This window comes from Pleurodeles waltl, chromosome 11 (assembly GCF_031143425.1).
Source record: "Pleurodeles waltl isolate 20211129_DDA chromosome 11, aPleWal1.hap1.20221129, whole genome shotgun sequence".
NCBI classification, from domain to species: Eukaryota; Metazoa; Chordata; class Amphibia; order Caudata; family Salamandridae; genus Pleurodeles; species Pleurodeles waltl.
The window spans coordinates 163394368-163419515 of NC_090450.1; the positions used below are offsets into that span (position 1 = coordinate 163394368).

At 42.7% G+C, this 25148-nt stretch overlaps 1 protein-coding gene across 11 annotated transcripts in view; it reads right to left on the bottom strand.

Annotated features, from left to right (window-relative positions):
* Window positions 1-25148, bottom strand: part of MBNL1 (muscleblind like splicing regulator 1) — a 340513-nt gene that overhangs the window by 42203 nt on the left and 273162 nt on the right. For 5 of the 11 annotated variants that reach the window (XM_069213324.1, XM_069213329.1, XM_069213330.1 and 2 more), the window contains 3 exons: window positions 23000-23257; window positions 20913-20966; window positions 19968-20121 (listed from right to left, as the gene is read on the bottom strand). In XM_069213324.1, coding sequence (XP_069069425.1) covers window positions 19968-20121; window positions 20913-20966; window positions 23000-23257 — 466 coding nt within the window. Of the gene's footprint in view, window positions 1-19967; window positions 20122-20912; window positions 20967-22978; window positions 23258-25148 lie in introns of those variants that run through there. The other 6 variants (XM_069213326.1, XM_069213331.1, XM_069213333.1 and 3 more) reach the window with 2 other exon arrangements.

The following is a 25148-nucleotide window of genomic DNA, read 5'->3' on the forward strand; positions in this document are numbered from 1 at the left end:
CTATCAAGGGCGTCCATGACATCGGACCAGCCCGCCTCTGTGTAGTTTGTCCCTAGCTGGGTCTGCCACTTACATTGAAGCTTTTCAAGAAGGGGCTGTGAGTAAAGATGGCTCACTAACACATCATAGAGGCCTGCCATTACGCCCCTGTGGTGGCCCCAGGTTTTCAGATAGGCAACAATTGGTTAGATATTGATCTCCCATGGGGTGCTTCCCAGAGCTCGATGGAGACAGTGCTTAAGTTGTAAATAATGCCATTCTTGTCCGCGATGGATATTTTATTCCTCTCTTAGTTTGTCAAATGACTTGGGCTGACCCTCGTCCATGACTTGCGGTATGCAATCAATGCCAGCCAGGCTCCACTGCGACCACCTAAGGACAGTTCCCCCTATTTTTATACTGTCATTACTCCATATGGGGGCTTGGGCATGTGAAGAAGGATGTATACCTAGTAGACGGTGGGTCCTATGCCAGGCCGCGCGCATCGCCGTGAGGTTCGGATTAGCTGGATTGTTCTGTACGGGGCCTGCACAATACAGGCCTCCAAGTCCTCCGCGATGGGATAGCAAGAGCTTCTCTGTGAATACCCATTGCGGAGGGTCTGTTGTTTTGGGTAGCATATATGCCAATAGGGACAGATGAAGGGCAAGGGAGTAGTGCTCCACTGAAGGGAGTCCAAAACCCCCACAGGAACCGCATGCAAGTATTTTTACTGGTGTCAGTCAGGAACGTGTGGCACCCCAAACAAAGGCCCTTACTGTTGCATCTATCAGCCACAGCGTTGAAAGGGGCACCTGCAGGGGAAGCATGCCTAGAACATATGTAAATTGCGGGAGTGTGACCATTCTCACTGCCTGTACTCTGCCCCACATGGAGGGACCCAGGAGCAACCACTTCGCAAAGTCCTGTTTCATATGTGCCACGAGAGGGTCCAGGTTATCCACAATCATGCGATCCAGACCCCGGTTACCAAGGATACCCAGATATTTGAGGCGGATCGGGGTCCAGCGGAGCGGTAGGTCATGGATCGCAGCTCTCGTTGTCATCCATGAGCTGGGCAGTACCTTGCTCTTGTCCCAGTTCACCCGATATCCACACAGGACCAAAAAACCTTCTATGGTTGCCAATAAAGTCGGCAGAGATCTCGTCAAATCAGTAAGGGTTAGCACAACGTCATTGGTGTAAAGGTAGATTTTTGAGGTCCCGTCCGTTAAGGGAATTCCTAAGATCTGTTGAGAGTGGTGGATGGTGGCCGCAAGGGGTTCCATTGCTAATAGGAACAAGAGTGGTGATAAAGGGCAATCCTGCAGCGTTCCCCAAACTAACGGGGAACAGGTCTGATAGAAAGCCCCCACAACTGACCTACACCATGGGGTGGTCGTATAGCAAACGGACTTTGGAAATGAATTGTTCTCCGAGACCGAATTTTGTCAGAGTGGCAAACAGGTAGGGCCATTCAATACGATCAAATGCCTTCTCTGCATCTAGGGACAGGGCTAGAGCCTCCTCCGGCATGATCAGGGCCTCACATAGGGTGTGGCAGAAAGTGCACATGTGATTTCTGGAGGTACGGCCCGGTACAAACCCAACTTGAGTGTGGTGGATCAGGGATGATATGACTTTACGCAAGTGTGCCGCCAAGATACTCGCTAGTATTTTGATATCTCCATTCTGGAGAGATATGGCCCGATAGCTGCCACAGAGTAGAGGATCCCTACCTAGTTTTGGTTTAACGACTATTGTAGCTCTGTTAAATATTGTTCCTAGAGAACCCTCCCGGCACACCTCTTCGAGTGCCTCATGGACAATGCTGACCGCTTCCCCACCGGCCATTTATAAGATTCTGCGGGAAAGCTGTCCTCACCTGGGGATTTGTGGCAGGGAAGATCCAAAATGGCTTGAGCTATTTCTGCTCTGCTTATTTCACTGTCCAGGAGGGCTCGACCTGCGTCCGAGAGACAAGGTAGGTTATCGTCAGTGAGGAAGGTCTCTATTTGGGTGGTATCAGCCACCGATTCCGGGGTGTAAAGATGTTGTTAAAAGGTCGTGAATTCTTTAACAATGTCCTGTGGGCATGTAACTATCTCTCCAGTGGAGGATGTTGTGGCCGGGATGGCAATGGCAGCTTTTCTCTGGCGGAGCTGCGCCGCTAACTGCTGTCCAGCCTTTTTGTCTTGTTCGTAGTGCTGACCACGCAAGCTTTGCAGCGGGTATTTGGCCTGTGAGGTGTGGAGTTCATGTGCCATGCGGGCGCGTTCCAGAGAACGACGCATTGCAAGAGACGGCTGGGCAGTGTATTGCCTCATAAGACGCTGTATGTCATCCTCAAGGGTCCTCTGGCGGGCCGCCCTATCCCTACTGGCCAATGCCACATCACGCAGCATTTGTCCTCTCAGGGTCGCTTTTGCAGCCGCCAAGAGGATCTGTTTGGAGGCCACCGTGCCGGTGTTATCTGACATGTATGTGGACACGTGGGCCTGCAGTTGTTCCTTACCCTGGGGGGAGCGGTAACGGTGTACAGCGAAATGCCATGGTTTACGGCCAGGGGACATTAGACCCGTTTGTATCGACATCTGGATAAGAGAATGATTGGAGAGCCCGCTGTCCAGTATGCAAGCATCTTGTAGTTGGGCCACCAAGGTTGTGACACCATAAAGTAGTCCAAACGAGATTGGGTGCCATGTACGGGTGATAGGAAGGTGTATTCTTCCTCCTTAGGGTGGGTTTTCCTCCAATAGTCCACTAGTCCCGTATCTGTCAGCACATCCGTTAATAGAGCCCTATCATGGTTATTACCCACATCTATCAGACCTGTCCTATCCAGTATTGCATCCAGGGCTAGATTCCAGTCTCCCCCTATTATATAGCGGGTTGTCCCTATTTCAGTCAGGAGGCGATTTAGTTCCAAGAAGAAAAGTCACTTAGAACCGGTCGGCGCATACACAGAACCCACGTAGAGAGAGGAATCCCCCACTTTTAATTTGGCAAACACGTATCTTACCTCTCGATCGACCCACGTTTTAATGACCATGATGGGTAGGGTTCTACAGAGCAGTATTGCTACTCCGCATTTTTGTGGGGTTTCCTGTTGTGTAGGGCAGCAGCTAAAAAGCACCCTTCCCACCCAGTCTTGGTGTAGTTTACTGGCTTCCACGCTGTTGAGATGTGTCTCTTGGAGAAGAGCTATATCCGCTGTCTTTGATTGGAGGTAGGACAGTATTTTCTTTTGTTTTACGAAGTTCGTCAAGCCATTTACGTTGCAGGAGAGGATCTGTAGTGGAGGAGTCGTGTGTGGAGTGATTCCCGACAAGCTGGCAAATGGAATGGGTGTGGGGAGGAGGGGGGAGGGTTATGGTTCAGATGAAGGCTGTGCAGGAAGGGCGGGAGGAGGGACTTCACGCTAAGTGTAGTAAATGTTAGTTTAATGGATGAGGGGAGAGAAAGCTGGTGGACGTCGGGCAACCCCTTACTATATGAAGGGAGGGGAAAGAGGTGATAAGAGAAAGGGTAGAGGAAGGGGCAGGAGGGGAAGGAGTGAAGTGGGTGGGATAAATACAAAGGGGGAGAGGGAAAGAAGAAGGAGTAAGAGAAAGGAAGTGAAAGAGAGAAGAAAAGTAACTGTAAAAAGGCAAAGAGTGCTAGGGAGCTAAGCCCCTTGGGGACAGATCTGTGGACTGCGGATCCTAACCTGTGGGGCTCCTGTGCTCAGCTGAATGGGTCCCAGCCAAAGGGGGGGGGGGCACCCTTCACCCGCCGTCGTTTGAAAAGCACACTGAAGTCACCTGCAGAGGGCGATATATCATATAGAGACGGAGGGGAGGAAGGAGAGAGAGGAGTGGCCCATTTTGAGCACGAGACTTGAGCATGAGAGAGTCAGCGCGGCCCGGCACCGCTCTAACGGAGGGGAGGTGCAAGATATATGGGGAGGGAGGGGGGAGGGAGGAGAATGGAGGGGGGGAGATACAATAGTGAGCCTGGCCGAGAGTAGCTGCAGCGTCCCTTTGCCATGTGATCATTGGAGGCAGGGCAAAAGTGGTATGAGAGGTGTGGGGGAGTTCAAGCTTCAGTGGACCATCACCAGTTTTGACTGTTAATGTTATCGTGGATACGAGTCATTGTATCAACTTGTGCTCCTCGCAGCTCACTGAGTGGAGGTTTTTCAGTAGGTCTTTTAGTCCCTTCGTGTTAACCTATCATGGCTATGGGACTGTTGCTCACATATGGCGCTACTTCATTGCTGGGAAAAAAAAGGGTACTTCCCATAGGTCAGCTGCTAACTACGAAGCCTAGCTGTCCGTTTGGGCAATGAAGGGGGGCAGGGGAGAGTGTTGTATGGTAAAGATAGTAAGACCTAAAGGCTACGAGGTCAAAACAATACCATGCAGGGAGCATCAGGCCTTAGGGTATGCTTCAAGTATGCATATAACATTTATAGGGAAGGTTCAATCAAAATCCGATTACTGCACGCTCAGTACATGATCAAGAATACCACAACTTCATGGTAACGTAACAGTAACATCAATATCAACAACAACAATGTACCAGACAGATACTCATCTATCCACCGGGTCAGTAGTAGTCTTCCTGGGAATCTCTGTCGGACTCCGGGTCCCAAATCATCTTACAGTGCAGCTACGATGCCAAGTAGGGGCTGGGGCTGGTTTTAGAGGAGAACAAGATTTGTCCCTTTCTGAGAGGGTGTGGAGCACCACTGCTTGTAACACCTGGCCCCTATCGTCATGTGTCCTCACAAGTCTCTCTAAGTCTCTGCCTCTGGGACGGTGGTCAGGATCATGTCGATCCACCCCTCCCCACTCAGATGATGGGGGTGGCGCATTGTGGTTGTCCTTGGGTAGCTCTTATGGCCGAACTGAGGATGCTGTGTCCATAGGTTGGTGCTGAAATGTGTCCAAGAAAAGTCTCAGATCCTCTGGCTCATAGAAGTCTTTGGATACTCCGTTTTTGGTGACCCACATTCTTGCTGGATTGAAAAGGCCGTATTTCATCTCCAGTTGGCCTAGTCAGGGTCTGAGAGCCAAGAACGCTTTCCAGCGATCTTTGGTATCCCTTGAGTAGTCAACCGTTATGCGAATCTCATATCCTTCCACCCAGAAGGGTCCATGAGTTCAGGCTGCCTGGAGGAGTTGACATGCCTGTCCATGTCTCAGAAGGCAAGCAATGATCGGGCGAGGTCTGGAGGTCCCGTCCGCACATCTCGGGCCCAACCGGTGCACCCCTTGGAATTCCAATGGTGGATCGAAGGTTAGTGCAGTCAATTTGGGAAGGACTGATCTGAGGAAGGTCTGGATGTCCGGGCCTTCGTCGTTTTCCGGAAATCAAAAAAACTGACATTATCTCTTCGGCTTCTGTCTTCCAGGTCCGTTATTTTACTGCGTTAAATGTCCTGGTCCCTGTCTTGAGTAGTAGTCATGTGAGACTCCAGAGTCACCATGTGTTGTTCCAGCCCCGTTACTCTGGTCTTGGATCCTGGTATATCTGATCGCATGGATTTTGTCTCCAGATTCAAAGAAGTTATGACGGCATCCATTCCCACAATCCAGCGGCTTACTGCAATGATCTCCTGGAGTATCCAGTCCATGGTCAAGGGCTGCTCCTTGTCGGACATATTGGATGGCTGTGCAGGTGGGTGGGGTCCCACGGCAGGGGATACGGGTCTTTTAATTTGGAGGGCCTTAGAAAAGAGCAGCTGTTGCGCCGGTCTGCCTTAAGATTTGTCCGTCGCCTTACCACCGGACATCTCGGGACTAATACGTGGGTGTAGCCTTAAAGATCCTAGGCCTATGTGGGGGGGGGGGGCAGCCACCCGGTCAAGCCTTCTCCCTGTCCTGGTAGTAACAAGGGTTGGCTCTGGGTAGGCCAGACAATAATTAGTCCTCTTGTCACAATCTAATGTAGAGCTGTTGCCGTCAGTAGTACGCTGAGACCTTCAAACTGTGTCAACGGGGAGGCCTGTGCTGGGTGAGTGAGGGGAGGCGTCGCTGTAATCTTGAACCCGATGTGGCGGAGCGCATAGCGTATCAAATCGGTGCTAGGCGCTAAATTCTTGACGCACCGTAGTCCCCACTCCCCATCCGCAGTGCAGCGCTGGTTGGACCCAGTAAGACCACTTAGGGTACTGGAAGGATGTGTGCTGTTTGCATCTTATGCGATGGTTGGGCGAGTACGGTGGTGTGGAGAGGAGGAAGAAGGACCTGTAGTATTGCCCTGGGGTTAGGTGAGGAGGATGATCCCACTATTTGGCAGTGGCTGGCTGGAAGAAAGGACCACAGGTCGGAGGTCCTCAGCAATAATGGTAGCAGGCAAAGTTTCATGCTATGCCTGGTTTTGTGTCGTTGTGCTCCCAGTAGCAGGGGGGAGCATCCGTGCAGCAGCGCTGTATCATCCTTGGTATTCACCGTCGTAGGTGTAGGTCACCCAGGTCACAATGCAGCTTTTCCCATCTCTCGGGTATTCCGTCCTCCGTGTGTGGGCCGCACTTCAAGGCGTTCGCTCTGGGGCTTGGGTAAGAAGAGTCAGGCTGCACCGCTTTTTGCCATCTCTACAGTGGTCTTCGGAGGCCTCTCCGTGAGGCCCTTTTAGTATGTGTAGGGGGGAGGGAGGGAGTGGGGACAGCAAGGTAAATGCACTTTTTTTACCCCCATCTTTTCCTCAGCCCCCACTTGATAGATCACCCCAAAACTTTCCATTCACACCAAGATAACAAGATTCTTGGGCACTCTATTTTTTTGGAAAATCTCTGAAAGATTCGTCAAGCGTTGTCAAACACTTTTTCTATGAAATCTAGGTCCACACTATAACTACCTACTGGGGACCACCAGTAGGTAATTATTAATATATATATATATATATATCTTCCCAACACTCATGGGCATGCACAGAAAACCAAAAAATACTATACAGAACAATTACTTTACAGTTCCCCAATGTTAGAGGGCACCCCACAGAATATAACAATTAAACACAAATTAAAAAATAAATAAACTATCAACATATATTCTCTGTGTTATCCTCCATATTTACATATCTCTCTTGTTTACCTCCCTCTGCCTCTTTTACAATTAAATGTTTTCATTTCCTATTTTGTTGTTTGCCTCTATTCATTAAACATGCTCATGTCTCTTCATATTGTATGTATTTTGTAGTTGATGTACGATCATGTTTCCCATCATACCTGCTGTTGTTTTCCTCATATGTATCAGGGAAACTACTCCGAAAGCCAAAATCCTAAAAGTGCATATGCCAGTTGAAAAACATAAATCTTTGTACCACAATCAGACATCCATTGTCTATGCATGGGTGCACCAATACCTTTTGCTTGTAATGTACTGAATAGTCTTGTAAATGGGCCCTATACTCTGTCATTTATATACAGCACTATTGAAATCCAACTGTACAAAACCTTTTACACCATTGGGCAGGTGGGGACATCCATTAGATATTCCTGAAATGACCTTGGTCTATTAGTGCTTGTAAAGTACACACTTGTCCTTGCCCCCTAAAAACCCTGGACCTGTTCACTTAATCAAAACATGTTCAATATTTATGAGCAAATGTACACCTAATTTATGCAAGGCAAATCAGAGAAACGTCCTATTGTTAAGATATAGTTATACAAAAACATATACACCTATGAGTATGTGGGACCAAGAATCAGGTATTTCTTTTGCTTGTTAAGTACACCTTTTCCTATCCCCCTCAGACCCCAGACCCTATTCACTTAATCATACATTTAGCATTTCAGGCAAATCAGAGAGGTATACTATTATGAAGAGATGATTAGGGAAGAAAAATGGAAAATAGGGAAAAAAGGAAAAAGGAAAATATAAAATCTTCTGAGAAACTCTCGAGAAAATATGTACAATAGGGTGCAAAGCACAGAAAGACACTACTTACAACTTAAAATGCAATGTGCAGTTACGTGAAAAACACAATAATATGCAATGTGCAAATACAGACACAAAGTGCAGCAGTGCAAGACTTGTGAAAACATGCTCAAGAAAAATGGCTGTTTTATGTTTACTAGAGTCATCTGCCATATATTTCAGGATTCTAAATTTCTTGATAGAATAGTACTATTTGAGGAATCTAATACAAAAAATTAATTATGGAGTGTAAAGCAGCAAATCTTGTTACATCTTGTTGTACTCAAAACTTCCCTTTTGATTAGGGCTTGACAAAACCACATCCAATACCCAAGGGTAAAATAACTGATATTGACGTACAAATTCTGTTCATGTCCAAATCACAGTTATGTGTTCATTGCAATAAAGTGCAATGTGCAAATAAGTGCATCCACAAAAAAGTGCAATAGTACTTTGTACAAAATCCTCCTGATAGTGTATCCTGAGCTGGTGCAGGAACCTCATCCATCGATTCATTGTTCAACAGTACCCCAAAGATTGTCAATTAATAGGTACAGATCAGCAAGTCTCATCTCATAATTTCTTTAAACTAAATGCACATGGAGTTATGATCCATCTTGTCTCGGCTTTCCTCAGTGCTATCCCCGGATTGCCTCCTCTGGGAAATTTCCAAATTTTCTGTATGCCATAGTAACACAATTTGGACATATTTCCTTCAATGCATTCCCAGATATGTTTAGCCATGGCATAAGCAAAATCTCGATTGGTGATCGCTCGCAGAGGTTGTAAAATGTGCAAATCTAATTTATTAACAGTATTTCCTATATATTTATTTCCATACATGCACTCCAGGATATATACCACAAATATAGTTCCACATGTTATCCTTTCTTTAATCTGCTCCACAGGTTTCCCGTTGTGCAGCATGAAAGATGTTCTGTTTTGCCTATAGTTACAAGCTTTACATCTGGAGCAACACCAAAATCCCTTCTGACTGTCTACCTGTCAATTAGAGCCTTTTTTTAATTTTACCTCCTAATGAAGCTGCTTGTTAAAAAATCACCCAGGAATGCTGTCTTTTTGTATCTTATTGAGGGATGTTCCAGCAAGATTTTATTCAAATCTTCATCTATCTTCAAAAGTTTCTAATTTTCCTTAACACGTTTTTAATCTCATGACTAGATGCATTAAAATGCATGATGTACCTGATATCTGTCTTCTTTTGTTCGTTTTCCCTGTGCTCAATTTTAGGTACCAAGAGCTCAGTTATTTTACGCTCCCCAGCCCTTTTTCACATCATCCATCGTCTGATATTGAATACCCTCTCCTCAGAAATTGTTGAAATATATCCTCTGCTTCTTTGGTGAATTAAATAATCCTCAGCGCAATTACATCTGGCTCGTAAGAATTCCCCAAATGGTATACTCCATTTTAGTGCAAGTGGATATCCTCTGTTGGCATGTAGCTAGCTATTAGTACAGGTGGGCTTCCTGTGGAGCTTGGTACAGATTTTAGTTCCCTCAATATAGACCTTTACATCAGGGAAAGTTATTTCTGTGGCATGAAATTCATGGGGAAATTACAATCTTAGGGGGTTGTCATTCAGTGATTTAATGAAGACAATAAGATCTTCTTTACTTCCATCCCAATTGTAAAACAAATCATCAATTAAACAAACCCTCAAAATCACATGTTCCAGATTAGCAGTATTCACTTCTGCCCAGACTGTCTCTGCCTCCCACCATCCCACTGTTCATTCTGCAAACGTGGGAGCAAAAGATATGCCCATAGATGTCCCTTTCTTTTGAAGATAAAAACTGTTATCAAAAAGAAATACATTATGTGTAAGATAGAATTCAAGCATCTCTATGAGCATTTCTGTATGTTCAAGAAGGCTGACACATCCGGACTATACACACACACACATACACACTAAAAATCCAAAGGTTATAGGGATGTTATAACTAGACTTAGATTAACTATAACTCGCACCCTCACCATGGACTGCTAATTACCTGTTATATTACGTCACTCAGGACATCATCTTTGACGTCACTGATAGTATCACTGTAACATTTGCAGTAAAATTATTGATGAGAAAGCTGCATGATGAGGGTGTGAGTTATATTTACCTTAGGGATCTTTTAAAGAAGGTAGTTTTTAGTAAACAGCCAATTGTTATATACAGCATACAGTTACTGTGAGCACACATGTGGGTGCATAGAGTCGAAACAGCGTAAGCCCTGGAGGCAAGTGTGGTTTTGCATGTTGAAAGTTATATTGCGTGGCGTTTATAAATCAGTAAAGGTTGGGGTGCAAGTAGTACTCAATATTAAACAAGGTAAAGGTTGAGTGCACTTCATGTGGGTTGCAGAGACCTTTTTCTAAGTCGGTTGTGGCTTAACGCCAAAGCCTGTTGAAAAAATCTTGGAGAAAAGCCAAAGATTCTGTTGACAACAGATTATCCACTAGTGGGTACATGCCCATGTTAGATACATATAGTACAGTGCTGTAGACATATACTATGTAGCAAGGATGTTTATTAGGTGTGGATGTTTATTTCCAGAAGTTAGCTGAAGATTGTGAGGAATTTAGATTGTTGAATAAAGTAAAAAATAGGTATGTCCCACTTAGGGTGTTTTAACTCAAGCTGGGGTTGAAGCATTGTTTTATAGTTGCATGCTATTGTGCCGATCTCAAGAATGTGTGTGGAGTATTTTTATAAAACTAAGGAGGGTTGCTCTTAGAGTCTCGCTGAAGGTGTCTTATCAGTGGAAAATTCACACTTGTCAATCCCTTCACTTAAAACAATAGGTCATGTGAAGTCTTTGATGTCATCTATGCTGTATTTTGAGATGTCATAAGCGATGTGATCAATAAAGTCATTTTTTATGTTATGTGTAATGTAATATGTGAGGTCATAGCTTGCTCACTAAACTGCAAAAAATATTTTTGTTTTGAAACATTTGCTCTTATTTCCTTTAAAAACGTAACTATAACATAACTTTTTTAGTGACTTTCTGGGATTTATTTAATGTAAGCTTAGATATTTTTATCATACCTTTCTTTTTTATCACTTTCATCTTTGGTTGAGATTCTGTGTTTTTTTTAAATCCTATTCTAAGCTGAGCATAGGCCCAATCCCCTCGGGTAAGCTGCTGCCAAACCCAAGAAGTCTAACCAATCTCCGCTGTGCATGGTATTTGCCATGCGTAGCAGGGGTTGATTGCAGGGCCTGGCCATTATGCCCAACTCCCCAAGAGCAGCCAACCCACAATGGTGCAATAAATCCTCTGTTGGAGTGGCTAAACAATGCTGCACTTGGCTTTCGGTCATGCACACCAAGGCCCATATTTGTACTTTTTTTGCGCCGCATTGCGTCATTTTTTTATGCAAAAGCGGCGTAAACATACTAAATAAAATTGTATTTTGTACGTTTGCGCCACTTTTGCGTTAAAAAGCGGCGCAAATGCGACGCTAAAAAAGTATAAATATGAGCCCAAGATTTGGCCTTGCACCCAAACCTTGGGAGCATCCAACCCACACTGTGCATGGCAGTTGGCCTGTGGTGAAGTCCTGAGCCAACCCACTCGGGAGGGGACAATCCTCCTTGCCACTGACTTTTGGCTGTCTGCATCAGGGTTTGGATACAGGTCCTGGCTTGTGGCTATCCACGGTGGCCAACTCTCCTAAAAAGGGCCAGCCACTACTACATAGGTCCTTCAGCCATGAGCAGCTGGATTTGCCCACAGGGCCTGTCCTTAGGCATGGCCCTGTAGCCAACCAGCTGAAGGGGCAGCCAGCCTCTGCTGTGCCTGGCCCTTGGTTGTACACAGTATGGATTTGGGCAAGCACCACTACATAGAGACTAAAAGTCTGCACAATTGGTGCAATGTCTGATCTAAGACATTTTTAATGTTTTTTTGGGACCATGGTACTATCTTAGCAGTACTACTGGAGGTGCTGAACTGAGTATGGTATCCCGTACCGATGACCCCAAATATATATTTTTTATCTTGACTTATGAAGGGTCCTTTTGGGCCCTCCCACATGGCCTCGGGGATTTCAGTGTGCTCACCCAACTCCTTTAGGTGACTTTTGTCTTTTTTTTTAAGGACTCTGGGATCAAGCCCTGTTATGGTAGACCCAACATTTTCTTCTGTGTTACAACCAGCCAATCAGATCATTTGGTAACACAGCATTAACAACAATACTAGTGTATTGATATGATCAACAGGAGACAAAACTCCCTATGCCAATTGAGGGATAACCTCTTCACGCTTGACCTGAGCCTCTCTTTAAATGCTAATTTTTCAAAATCAGTTGAACACATTTACACTAAATCATAAAAAAACACGTTTTCTGAGTAACATTTCAAATTCTGCAAAATTTTGTATAATTCTTTTCAGTTGTTTTGTATCAGAAAGCAAACGTCCTAAGAGATTAACATAGGAAATTACATTTTGGACCCCGCTTGATGGGTCTGCACATAATTTCCCATGAAAGAGCTAAGCTGGATTTGTTTTGGGAAAGTTATGTTTAGATTCTTCTTGCAGCACCAAAGTTATTGAAAAAGCAAAAAATGCTCTTCCGTAGTATTGGACGCTCTGATATTCATACAGTCACCAATTTGTAGTTATAGTTAAGTCAGAGTTTTCATAGGAAGAGCGTGTTTTGTTTTGATAATAACTTAATTTGACCAATCTGCACAAAACACCAAATTTTCCCAAAAAAGTTCCTTCATCCACTCAAGCTCCTTCCTGGAAAGCTTGGGTCCCAAAACGTTTATTTCCCATGTTAATTCCCATAGAGAAAGTTTGTCTAGGTACAGAAAAAGTGAAGCTTGCATGATATCACAGTAGCATGATGCAGAGCTTGAGCACCTGTACCACAGGAGTACCACAGTTCCAGCAGAAAACAAATAATACATGAAATGTGGTTTGGGGATTTACATGGATTGGCCACACGTGCATAGTTGGGCATGCAAAGGGAGTTGGCCCCAGAGTCTGGCAAGAGGCTAGGCCTTGTCGCTAATCCCCACTGCTCACAGATGGATACTGTGTGAGGTAATTGTTGCTTCTGGTTATCTTCCAATTTGTTTCCAGTTTGTGGATGGAGAGGTTGATATTGGTTAGGCAAAATGGTGCTGAAGAGTTTGGCTTGCAAATGTGTGTTTTAATTAGAGCATGATTGTTCACTTAGTCTTCCAGAAAATGAAGTTGCTTAGAAGGGTGTTGCTGCCAGACGTTTAGGTTGCAAGGTGAGAGATACGTTTGAACTTTAGATTGTCTATGGAGAAATCTTTAGAGAATCTGTGGCATGTTGTTTCTTTTGGGTTGAACTTGATATGCTGGTCCGATACTAAGGAGGGTGGTTAGGATGGTGAGTGCCCAGTATCCTAAGTTTACACCAGATAGTTAGCAGTCTGATGCACAAAAAGAAATAATATGCTAGTCCAACTATTAATGTGCAATACTGAAACATTTCACCTAGGTGTACCATTTCAACCATGGTCTTATCATTTGTTTCCCTTCCTCTACCTCATCAACATGAAATGCCATGTGCAATTGCAATAGTAGAATATTGTACCTGTGGTATTACAGCAAATATAGTAATAAAAATAAAGTTAAATCCAGATTTTAAATGGTATTCTCCCGCAATCTCAAAACATTTTTCAGACTTTTTACTATGATATACTAAAACAGACACGCAAACATAGAAGCCTGACCAATATTCAACGTTGAGGAGGATGTAAGTGAAATCTAGGACATGAAATTTTATTTTAGTCATGAACATTTTAGCAAATGCTGAATGGGGGACATGGAGAGGAAGTAGGCAGGAAATGTCACAACGGTAAGGGTCAACTGCAGGGAGATAAAATCCAATACAAAATACATTGAAAACACTTCTATAAGTCAGGGAAATGAACCAAATGATCATTTACTTAAATGGGATCTCAACCAGGCAACTAGTCATTTGAGTGAAATTTTTCAAGTAGATTAAGTGACCAACCCAGTGGCTCTAACAGTCACTTCCTGGCCAACCCTGCAGCACTTCCAGAAATTGGACACATTTTTCAGCATAGAAATCAGCTAGCTAGAGTGATTATTAAAAATAGACCTATAGGCAGCATGTTTAAGAGGGGGCTGGTGGTCAAGGCTTTTCCTTGCTATGCTGAAGATGTAGCGTTCCTGCAAGAAGTGCATTTAAAGGGGTTCAACTGTGCCCCCCCAGTAGGGGAGAATGTACTGTGGCAGGACACTCGAGTTATGCTGCAGAATCCAGAGGGGTTGAAATACTGGTAAAAGAAAACCCTCCTCTTCCATGTGGAACAGACACATTCAGATGACCGCGGCTGCTACACAATGTTCCTGGGCACATGGGAGGGGGAATACCTGATTTAGATTGATACAAATATCCCCCAGGGCTGCAGGTGGAATCTCTGCTATTTCTGGGTCAATAACGTTCAGATCTCCCACAGGTGCTGACATCAATATGATGCGGGGAAACTGGAGTAATTTGCAAAGGCTATGGGGCTGGGGGATATTCAGCTGCCACTGCATGGTGTGGACAAATGGTTTTCCTATTATTTCAGGGCACATAATACTCTCTCGCACCTGGATTACTTTCTGACACCTTTGCTGACCCTTCATAGGTTTGCTGTGGCAAAGTTCTAGGCACAGGGATATTGCATCATTCCCCACTGAAAATTACCTTGCAGGTGACCAAACTGAGAAGCAGGACGGAATGGAAAATGACGTGTGGAAGTAGTGGCCCGCCTCAACAAGGCAATAGAGCACTACTTTAAGAAAAAGTCTGAGATGAATGTACTGATCTGATGGGAAGCCAATAAGGCTGCCCTCTGGAGGGGGGTCATCATTGCTGATCAGGTGGGGGAAAAAGGGAACAGGCATGCTGCCAGATAGACCTAGAATAGGAACTTCTGGGCCTGGAGGCAGAATATCATTTAGCGACATGTGTTTCTAAAACGCTGAGCATTTTGACAAAAAGCAGGAATTCTGTCCCCTGGTCATGGAAGAGGTCAAATGGGTGCATACTGCCAAGCAGAAATGCATTTATGAGATGGGGATAAGGCAGGGAAACTCCTGGCTTGCTTGAGCGAGGGTGACCGGGAATGGAGCCATTTCAGAACATTATTGCACTGGATGGGTTGATGGTTACAGGCAGTGACAACATTGCAGATACGATGGCCGACTATATGCGGAACATTTATGATAGTCATTTGGGGTCCCAGTGTTGGAAGTGGGGACATTTCCAATGGAATATCCCTGTAGGAGGTTAGGGGGCACTGCTGCTCTTAAGTTAGAGGTCAAGCTCACGCAAAAGTGAATCTCCTGATGCTCATGCAGCTCCATTAATGGAGGACCCCGGGCCTGAATGGGCTTCTGGCAGAGTTTTTTAAAAAGACGGCAAGGAGGTTATCTGGGCCCTTACATAATATGTATCTTATGGCACATAGAGTGGGAGTGTTGTTGAGAGATCTCGGCACAGCTACTATTGTTCTGATTGCAAAGATGGGAAAACCCAGGATGGGTAGGACTCACCCAGACCGAACACTCTTCTGAACCTGGATGCCAACGTTCTGACAAAAGCACTGGTATGCAGAGAATACTCTCAGATCTGATCCAACCAGATGAAAACAGGATCATCACCCATCGGTCAACTGAATTGAATCTCTGTCACTTATACAGTGGTATAGCAGAACCAGAAGAGCTGGGGACACCCTTGGCAATAGCATCTCTGGATGTGTATAAGGCTTTCAGCTCCATTCAATGGTCCTTTTTGTTTGCCATAATGGAAAAAATGGTTTGGGTTGTAATATTTGCTGTGTATTTACCTCTTGTACACTCAGACTAGGGCCTGGCTGAAGGTGAATGAGATTCTCCCCTGGGACTTTCTCATCCAGAGGAGTATGCATCAGAGCTGCCCCCTCTCATTGATGTTGTTCACCATCACAATAGAGGTACTAGCTGAGTGGATCAGGTTGGATGCTCAGGTGTGGAGCTGGTGCTGGAGTGACTTGTGGGAGGTCTGAATTTCACTGTATACAGATAACATTCTACTTTACATAGCGGACCCGGATGTCTCATTGAGGTGCCTGGCATATATTTCCAATTTACAGCACTTATTTGCGGCCGAGAATTAACTGGGAGAAATCAATGGTCTTCCCAATGGGGGGATCGTTGGCACAGAAATGTCTACCCTAGCTGTTGAAAGTAGAACCTCTACATTTTATATATCTCTGTAGATGAGTCTTGAGAGAGGGTGGTATGCATTACACAGAAAATGTTGGCCTCCTGCTGCAGCGACTGAAGGGGGACAGAAAACACTGGAGGGCCTTACCACTCTCGCTTCTAGGGAGGGTGGAGTTGTTCAAGATGATTGCGTTACCTAGGTTCACCGACATATTGCAGAACAGCCACTTTGTAATCTGAAAATATTTTTCCATGCTACGGACACAATGCTACAATGCTGCAGTCCCTCCTTTGGTTCGGTGGCGGAACAAATTGTGATGACTACATTGTGGAGATCAGTCTTCAACGGGGGTAAACTGGGGTAATGTACTCCTGAATGTTCAAAAATACTATGAGGCAGTGCAGCTGCAGATAGTCAACAAATGGGCATAAGCCCCATGGATGGACCCCATGTTCTGGATCAACCAGAAGGCGCTGGGACAGATGCATGTGTTATATGGGTGACAGATACCACTGAACAGACCCCGACTACTGCAATGTTCATCTCCGTATAGCATAAACAGACAAGAGAGATAAGGTGGGAAAGGCAACTATCACCATGTACCCTGCTGTGGGTGGGAAAATGGCTCTGCTACATTCTGGACTTACCAGTGTTTAAAAAATGGGACTTGATCGGCCCTGGAGGATGTGTGAGATGCCAACAGGATGGTTATGTTTGCCTATTTGCAGGTGGAATATGGCATGGCCACCTCTCAAACATTGAAATACCTGCAAATAAGGCACATTCTGTAGGCCTGGAATCCTAAGGACAAGGAATTAAATGAAGATTCTCCATTGGAGCTATGACTGTCGGATGGCAGCTTAGACACCACCACCACCTTCTTCATGTATGCTACATTGATGAGGAACACTCAGGGCGCTAACACACTTATGGGAATGATGGTAGGCTGATGTGGGGGAGTTAAAGGACGAGGAGTGTGGGGATGCTTTACAGTTTCCATGGGGGATGTCCATCTTGGCCAACTTCTGTATCATTCAACGGAAAATTTTGCAGAACATATACTACACTCAGGTTCTGCTACACAAAATAGGTAGGGCTATGGATGATCGTTGTTGCCGGCAGTGTGGTAAGCGGTGTGCTTTGCTCCAAACATTGTGGGACTGCCCAAACCTTCAAACCAGAGAAGGAGACGACATCCCTGGAAGATGCTGAAAGCGTATCCTTGCCACTGGCTGCATTAAGTGTATTGTTAGGGGTCTCGAAATAATCTGAGGTTGCCTCCTACACTAAGCTACTGATTAACTTCTGCAATATTGACACTTTGAGAGACATTGTTAGACACTGAGGCAGCCCACCCTGCCCTCAGTTGGTGGAGTGGTGGGAAGGGATGGAACAGTGCAAGACCAGGAAGAGAACAGTATATGACAGTTGGGGTTGTATTCCCAAAGTATGAGAAAACATGGGGAACCTGGGTGGGGGGGGCTGTCTAGGCACAGGGATGGTTAGATTGCCAAAGACTAGGGTACAAGGGGACCAGGTCTGTGAGGGAGGGAAGGCGGTATGGTTGTATCAATTAGCAATATGTATGAAGGGGTATGGGAGGATGGAGGTATGAAACTGAGTTCTGGTTACACTACAAGCTGCTGAGTTTGATTTTGTTTTGTTTATTTCCCTGCCAAGTATATTGTCTTACACTTTCTTGTCAATAAACGTTAATGTGAAAAAAGTAAACATGAAACATTGACATACTGAGATATAATTCTACACATTCTACCATCATCTTTTACATCATTAACACCTGTGAAATAGGTGGAGCGTAATAGCCTGAGCCAGAAAATTAAAGCATCCAATTTAAAGGCAAAATATGCCTCACAGCATGCACATTTGAGTTCCTCCCTACAAATGACATACCTTTTGCAAACTTAGAAAACTGATCTATTGCTATGGGAAAAGGAAGCAGTACAATGAACCCCACAATATTCACCCCCTTTCTAATGAAACCCACTGCAGTCCTACAGAATCCATTCATTACCAAACCAAGTTCTAAACTGCTGCGCCTGAGAAAAATCTCAAGATTGATGTACTGGAAGATCAAGGAGTATGTGAAACACAACAACCTGTTCCTCCCCTACCAGCCAGATTTTTGACTGATGAGAGGAAAAAAGTATCTTGGACCAGCATTAGAGAAGAGCACTTATAATCTGTTGTGAACAATTTGGTCAACCACCATATTTTGACAAACATTTTAAAGACTGGAAGGGAATCCTAAGGACGGCTTGAGATATCTACTAAGAGGGACCACCTGCAAGGTCTTATGTTGAATTACAGAGTGTTTTGCCTTATTGCCCCTTCTATTCAACATTTACATGTGTCTGTTAGCTCCGTTGACCCTTCAATTCTAAATACACATTGAGGATTTCAGACATATCTATGTCTGATGAAAGGCCAAACTGCCAAGACAGTATAAAAATTGCCTCATCACAAACATGCAGGGAGAAAGGAATATTGCTCCTGCCTAGGCAAAACTAAAACACACATCTTAATAGTGTGCCACAGAGCATAGCTCTTTTCACTTCAGACAGCCATAATCACTGAAACAGTTCTATCAGCTCACATGTCTACCAGACCTTGAATCAGTTGAATTCCAAAAACAATACATCTCTTTAACGCATTCAAGCTAACTTTTGGATTAATTAACAGAAACACTGCCCTTCCAAAAAGGTTTGTAACCATACTTGGAAAACATCTAGAACCAGGGGGGTATTCATGGTCTTGTACACAGAAATGTGACCTCACAAAAACTGCATTTAAACGACACCTCTGGAAATATTAGCAGTAAGTGGAAAATATATAATTCTGCATATCAAGGGCAAGGCACACTGAAACAAAGGCTTTGTGTACCTGCATAAATGAGTGCTGTATTGCAAAGTAGCTACAGCTTTGAGATAAGCAATCACACATGAAATAATCCAGGTCAGATAGAAAAACATGGGTTTTGTGCAATCAGATTTCAAGGACTAAATCTATGCAATGCACTAAATGAGTTATTGAGAGGAGGACTTAACCTACTGTAATTCAGACAAAACCTGAAAGCTGGTTTGGTTATATTTTTGTATGAGGTTCATCAATGAATGATCTCAACCACATATTAACATAAAGCATTTGCACGGACCATCAAGTATATCCTGGAAAGAAGACCACAAGAAATCCAGGCCCATATTTATACTTTTTTAGTGCCACATTTGCGCCGTTATTTGACGCCCAATTGGTGCAAACTCACAAAATACAATTGTATTGTATTTGTTTTGTATTTTTATTGCATTGTATTTGTTTTGTAAATTAAACCTCATCAAGTTTTAGAGACTATCAGAGAAATAGAATATAAATTCTTGTGACTTAAAAAAAATAAAGTTATATAAGTGTAACTTCTTGACACACCAGCAGAGAGGACACAAGCAAGTACAATTCATTTCATATGAACGACCTTTATATATAACATAACAAGGCTATTACATCTTGAGATGCTATTAATTTAAAAGCAGTAGAAAGTATCAATCATTCACATTTTAGACAAAAGTCACAGATTGCCAACTTGCTGAGCTCAAACAAAGTGACTCAATAATGATAGGACATAAGAACCATGACAACATACATGGCAAAAAGCATCTTGAAGTGCTTTTAGATTAAACAACAAGGTATATAAGGCAGTGTTTATGAACTTAAATTCATGGCCTTACTAATAAACCACTTTCACACACATGCATACAATATGTAAGCTCAAGAGTTGGATGAACAGCCAGAGAGACAGAAAGACTGACAGATGGACAGACAGATTGACCATTTGCTGCAAATACTGAAAGTGCTTACCAGGTGGGAAGAAGGCAGCTTGTTGCTGTAACTGCATGTTGGCAAGCGCTTGTTGGTACTGGAGCATCCCACTATTGATGACTGCAGTGGCACCATTGGTTTTTTCAAGGGCAGGCCTCTTTGGTAGTGGGGGGAGAACACTTTGGGGAAAGCCCTACATGATGAATGAATTAAAATAAGAGGAAAAAAAGACAGCAATGAAAAATCACAGTAGCACAAAAGATGCTAACCAAAATCAGATGTAAGCATCAGTAAACAAGCTGTAGACTCAATTAACAAATGAAAAAGCAAGGTAGAATAAGAGCTCGAATTTTAGGAAGTGTTAATTTAATCAATAATATGATACATGTAATGGAGCCGCAATATATATCACTCATCTTAAACAGTTAAGTAATGATTATCTTTAAAAAAAGAAGCAATCATATTGGAAAAAGAAAGCTGCACTGCTAGCTCCATGAGGATCAACAATCAAAGCAATGTTAATAGTATCACTAGGAATCATTATTTAGTTATTTTCATATTAATTTACACCCACACTTCCCAAAATGTATATGCACATGCAAACTGTACCAGTACATGCAGGTACTTTGACATTGACCTACAAATGTTAAAACTACAATTATTGTATGTCATTATTTAACAATGCCAAGCCAACCACACAAATACACATGTATACATAGTACACACTACTCTCACGCCCCCATAGAATTGCAATAGCATTGTAAAATTTGTTCAAACTGAATGTGGGATCCTGTGTGTCTGAAAGATGTTTGAATTTAGATGCTAAATGATTCTCCTTTTTCTACCAGAAAACCACATTCAGTTTTCCATTTTATAAAGACTATCTTTCATTGAAATGGAACAGCTAAAAATATTAATATAAAGTTATAAGCTGTCTCTACAATAAAGCTACATGCCAAGCTAAAAGGTGAAAGGTCATAGTACCAGGTCAAAGGTTGCGTCGAGGGGTCGCTTCAGTGATTTGACAGCCGACTGAGTCTTAATTAGCAGGCAGCGAGCACATGATGGCAATGGGCCAATGGGGTTCAAGCGCATTAACATAAACAGCAAGCAGAGGTGCATCATGGGGGCAGCAGTGCATTTTTTGGGTAGGTGAGAAAAAAACAAATAAAAAACAAATCATCGGAATGCCATAAACAACAAATAACAAGACTAAGCATGCACAATAAAGGCTCCATTGAGTTGTTATGTGAGGATAAATCCTCAGTAGTTAATTACAAACAAGGTACTGTAACAGAAAAGAGATATAAAGACAAGTATATGGAGATATAGCAAGAGTCTCCTTTCTGTAGTTGTGCTTACAGAGTGAAAAAACAAACACAGAAAAAGACACCTCTTGTATTTATTACACTACAATATGTCATAAAACGATATGTCACAAGAAGAATAAGAGTTATTTAAACACAACCATCTGTAAAATTATAAAGAACACATTTTGACAACATTAACAAGAACTAAGCAAAGAACATAGCATGGATTGGTTGCATTAAAATGACTAGTTACTGACAAAGATAATGTGCAATTATATGTTTGTAGAAATGCCATAATATGGTATTAGCTATGTGCATGTGCTAATATTTAAGAAGATTTCACTTGACTGACCTCGGTCTAAAAACTAGTTATGCCAATTAAACTGTTTTGTAACATTCTTTTATACAGTAACCTGTCCAACTCCTGAAGTCACAAAACTACACATTCGAAAATTATTATAATTTTGTTTAGCTGGAATGGTTTTTGTTATACTACTACTAGTTGGTGTAAGGGCACTAAGTAATGTGGGCAGATGGATTCATTATAAAAAGGCAAAGGATACTCTTGCTGTTTTTGTCTATGTTTAATATTCTGTGAAATCAAGTATTTATATTTCACGTAAATCTCTATCTTCGAAATATAACAAACACATTTCAAAATGTTTCTCATTAACAAATACAGAGAAACAAAACACAGATAAAGTGCAATAGCAAATGTCAAATGACAGCAAATGAAAGAAAATTAAACACATACAAGTCTATCTACTCTACCTTGAGAATAACAGCAGCTAATGTTGTAAATAAAAAAAATGGCAATCCTGACCCTCCACGCTTAGTGTCAAGATGTATGCACTAAGAATGTCCTACTGCTACTCTATACACTACCAGTCATGATTATTATTAATGTTACAGTACATGATTTCCACCCAAGCTACGACTTCACCTTATCTGCTGTGTTTTTAATCACCTGTATGCTATTTTTTGGAAAAAAATTGTTCCTCAAATGTATAAGGAAATACATAACAGTAGATTGTAGTTTGGTAGGAGTCTTGGGAGAGTCTTTCAATTAGCCTCCTGTCCCAAAGATAGATAGCTTTAATAGTTTAGGTGGTCCCTTAAAGTACGATGAATTACGATACGGTCAAAGGATATTTTTAAGAGAAAAACTATGTTAGAACAATTAAAGAAACCACCGACAACCCATAGATAATTTCCCGGTCTTTTTTCACCTTAAAGTCAAGCACAACGAAGAATGCTATGAAAAAAAGTAGAACACACAATCAGACATTACGTTTATAGGAATGTACGAACTACAGCCCGGGGTTTTGGATGAGTCAAACAGTTTTATGACTCAGAATCACAAATTGTCATAATGTTTTCTGTAGTGTGCTTTTTAATATCATATAACTACATTGTTTAGCTCTCTAGTCTTGAGCGTCCTTCAGATGTTCTTGCATTTTAAATGCACTACAAATCTTTCCTTCCACCGAATTTACACAACTCTCAGAGAGCACCTAGATGCAGAGGCTACCTTCTGCATAGTGTATTCTGAGTATTCCTAACCACATTTCGTGTGCGTGGAGATGGATGTCTATGAATATGACAAGGAGGACAGGCAGTGTTTTTGTCAAAACTTTATGAAACTGATGCAGAAACACTAAACACTGCAGTTGAGACAGCATGGGCTCTCTGAAATATGCCTGAGTACTCAAAAAGCAAGACCATTAATTCTGTTCTGACTTACTGCACAAGGTGACTCACCATGGCTGCGGCTGTAGCTGCTGCCTGGGCAGCTGCAGCTTGATTTACTTGGTACTGGGCAGCTTTGATCTTGGCCTGCAGATGAGCAGGGGGGTGGAAATATTTGCACTTTTCCCTTGAGCATCTTCCTTTTATGTAATCCATGCACACTGTCACTGTGTTGTCATTGGTATCAATCATTGTACTGTCAGCGGGGTGAGCGAACCTGCAGTCATTTTCTCCTCTATTGCAGTTGCCACGTTGATACTCTCGACACACCTGGAAGATCATTGAATTAAATCCATATTAATAACTGATGAGTATCATACTTTACTTTTGTCATGTGTAAACCATTATGGCAGTGATCAACAAATCCCTTTTACTAGCGAATTTTTTACATCTGCTAAAGAACAAAAGAAAAATAGAGCTTAATTAATTCAGCAATGTTATACAGAATATTTGTGAGTATTGTTTACTCCAGTGAGCCTATATATACTGTAGAATGATTTTCTAGCAATACTCCTTATGAAAAGGGAATCATAATTAAATTTAGATTAATGTTATTTCTCTAAGATTAGTATACCATGGATATTTAAGCATTTAAGCATAACTGTACTTTGATTAATATAGGATGAAGCTACTTGAACAACAATTACATCATATCATACCTATAAACAAGATTAAAACAAAGTAAAACAACTTTTGTTGATGATTTGAAAGTGTAAAGATAGGTGGCAGCGAAGAATAAGTGCATGTAGCAGAGCAAAGCGCTCAAGCATGTAACGCATTTTTGAAAGTAAATGGCAAGAATTTATCTAGAGATGGTGCACACATAAAGCTGTTCTGCTCTTTCTTTCTAATACATGTGGCATAATGTGTTCTTATGTACGGGCAGCCTATAGAAAGGACCCCAATAAATTTAAAAATGGTTCTTCATTAAAAAACAAGATATGGATTGAGCCAGTGGATTCTCTATGCTCTTTAAATGATCCTTTAGCACATGTAATACATCATTGAATCTTGCTGTCAAAAGTAAAGTCTGTTATGTTACTCGATGTAGAAAGCACTGCAAATACCTCAAAAAGTGTCCTGGAGCTAAATGAACACAGAGAAGGAAGTGTTTGAATCAAACACTGAGAAGCGCTGCCAATCAACTGGGGATAAGATCCACAGGTCCTAGCTATTGAGAAACCAGGGCTTCAAACCCTTCCAGAACCGTAGTAGGGGAGGGGAAAGTCATATGGGGCCAGGTAGCTCATTCCAGAGCGTTGCCGCCCTCAATGAAAAGGCTTTGCCACCTGATCAAGCTTGTTTACATCTGGGCACTGTCAGCAGTTGAGCTCTAGTGGAGCACAGACAGCGTGATGGTAAGTAATTGTGATTTTTCTGGATCAAGTAGTCAGGGCCACTGTAATGAACTGATTTAAATATCATGGAAAGGGACTTAAAGCTCACCCTTTTTTTCACTGGCAGCCAATACAGGGATTTTATGGTCTCACAGGTTGAAGAAGAACGAGGGAGTTCCTAGGTCAATCTGGCTGCTGAATTTTGCATTCTTTGGAGTTGCTTAGGAAGACCGTCATCCCACCACAAGAATAATAAATAAAAGAGGTCCAGGTTACTTAATATAGTCACCTGGATCACAACATAGTGTGCAGATATAGGAAGAAAGAGTAAGATCTTCCTGGGCAGTATAAGGAAGAAAAAACACATTGATACAACATTTTATTTGTCTCACCAGGCGAAGTTCAGATTCCAAATTAAGCCTTTGATGTTTGACTGTTTTAGCAGGAGTTAGAATGGTCATCCAGCTGCTGTACCACAAATCAAGTGGCAGTGATTGTAGTACACAGAAATGTTTAATTCAAAGAACCGGAGTCTTGTCTGAGCTGAATCAGAGTGAGTTGGACTTCAGCCAGTTAGACACAGCTGCCATACATTCTAAAGGCAAAGGACTAAAACTTTGCTTACCTCCCTCTCAGCATGAAAGATCAAACGTGGAAAAGCCAGAGTACATGCAATGGTGACAATAGGTGCTATTGTCTAAGAGCTTAAAAGCTCTTGCCATTGACATGCAGAAAACCCCTTGTTTATTAATTTTCAAGACCAATACAATTACTTATAAAGTCTAACCTTGGAAGCTATTAAGCTCCCCTGCAAAATCTAGTCT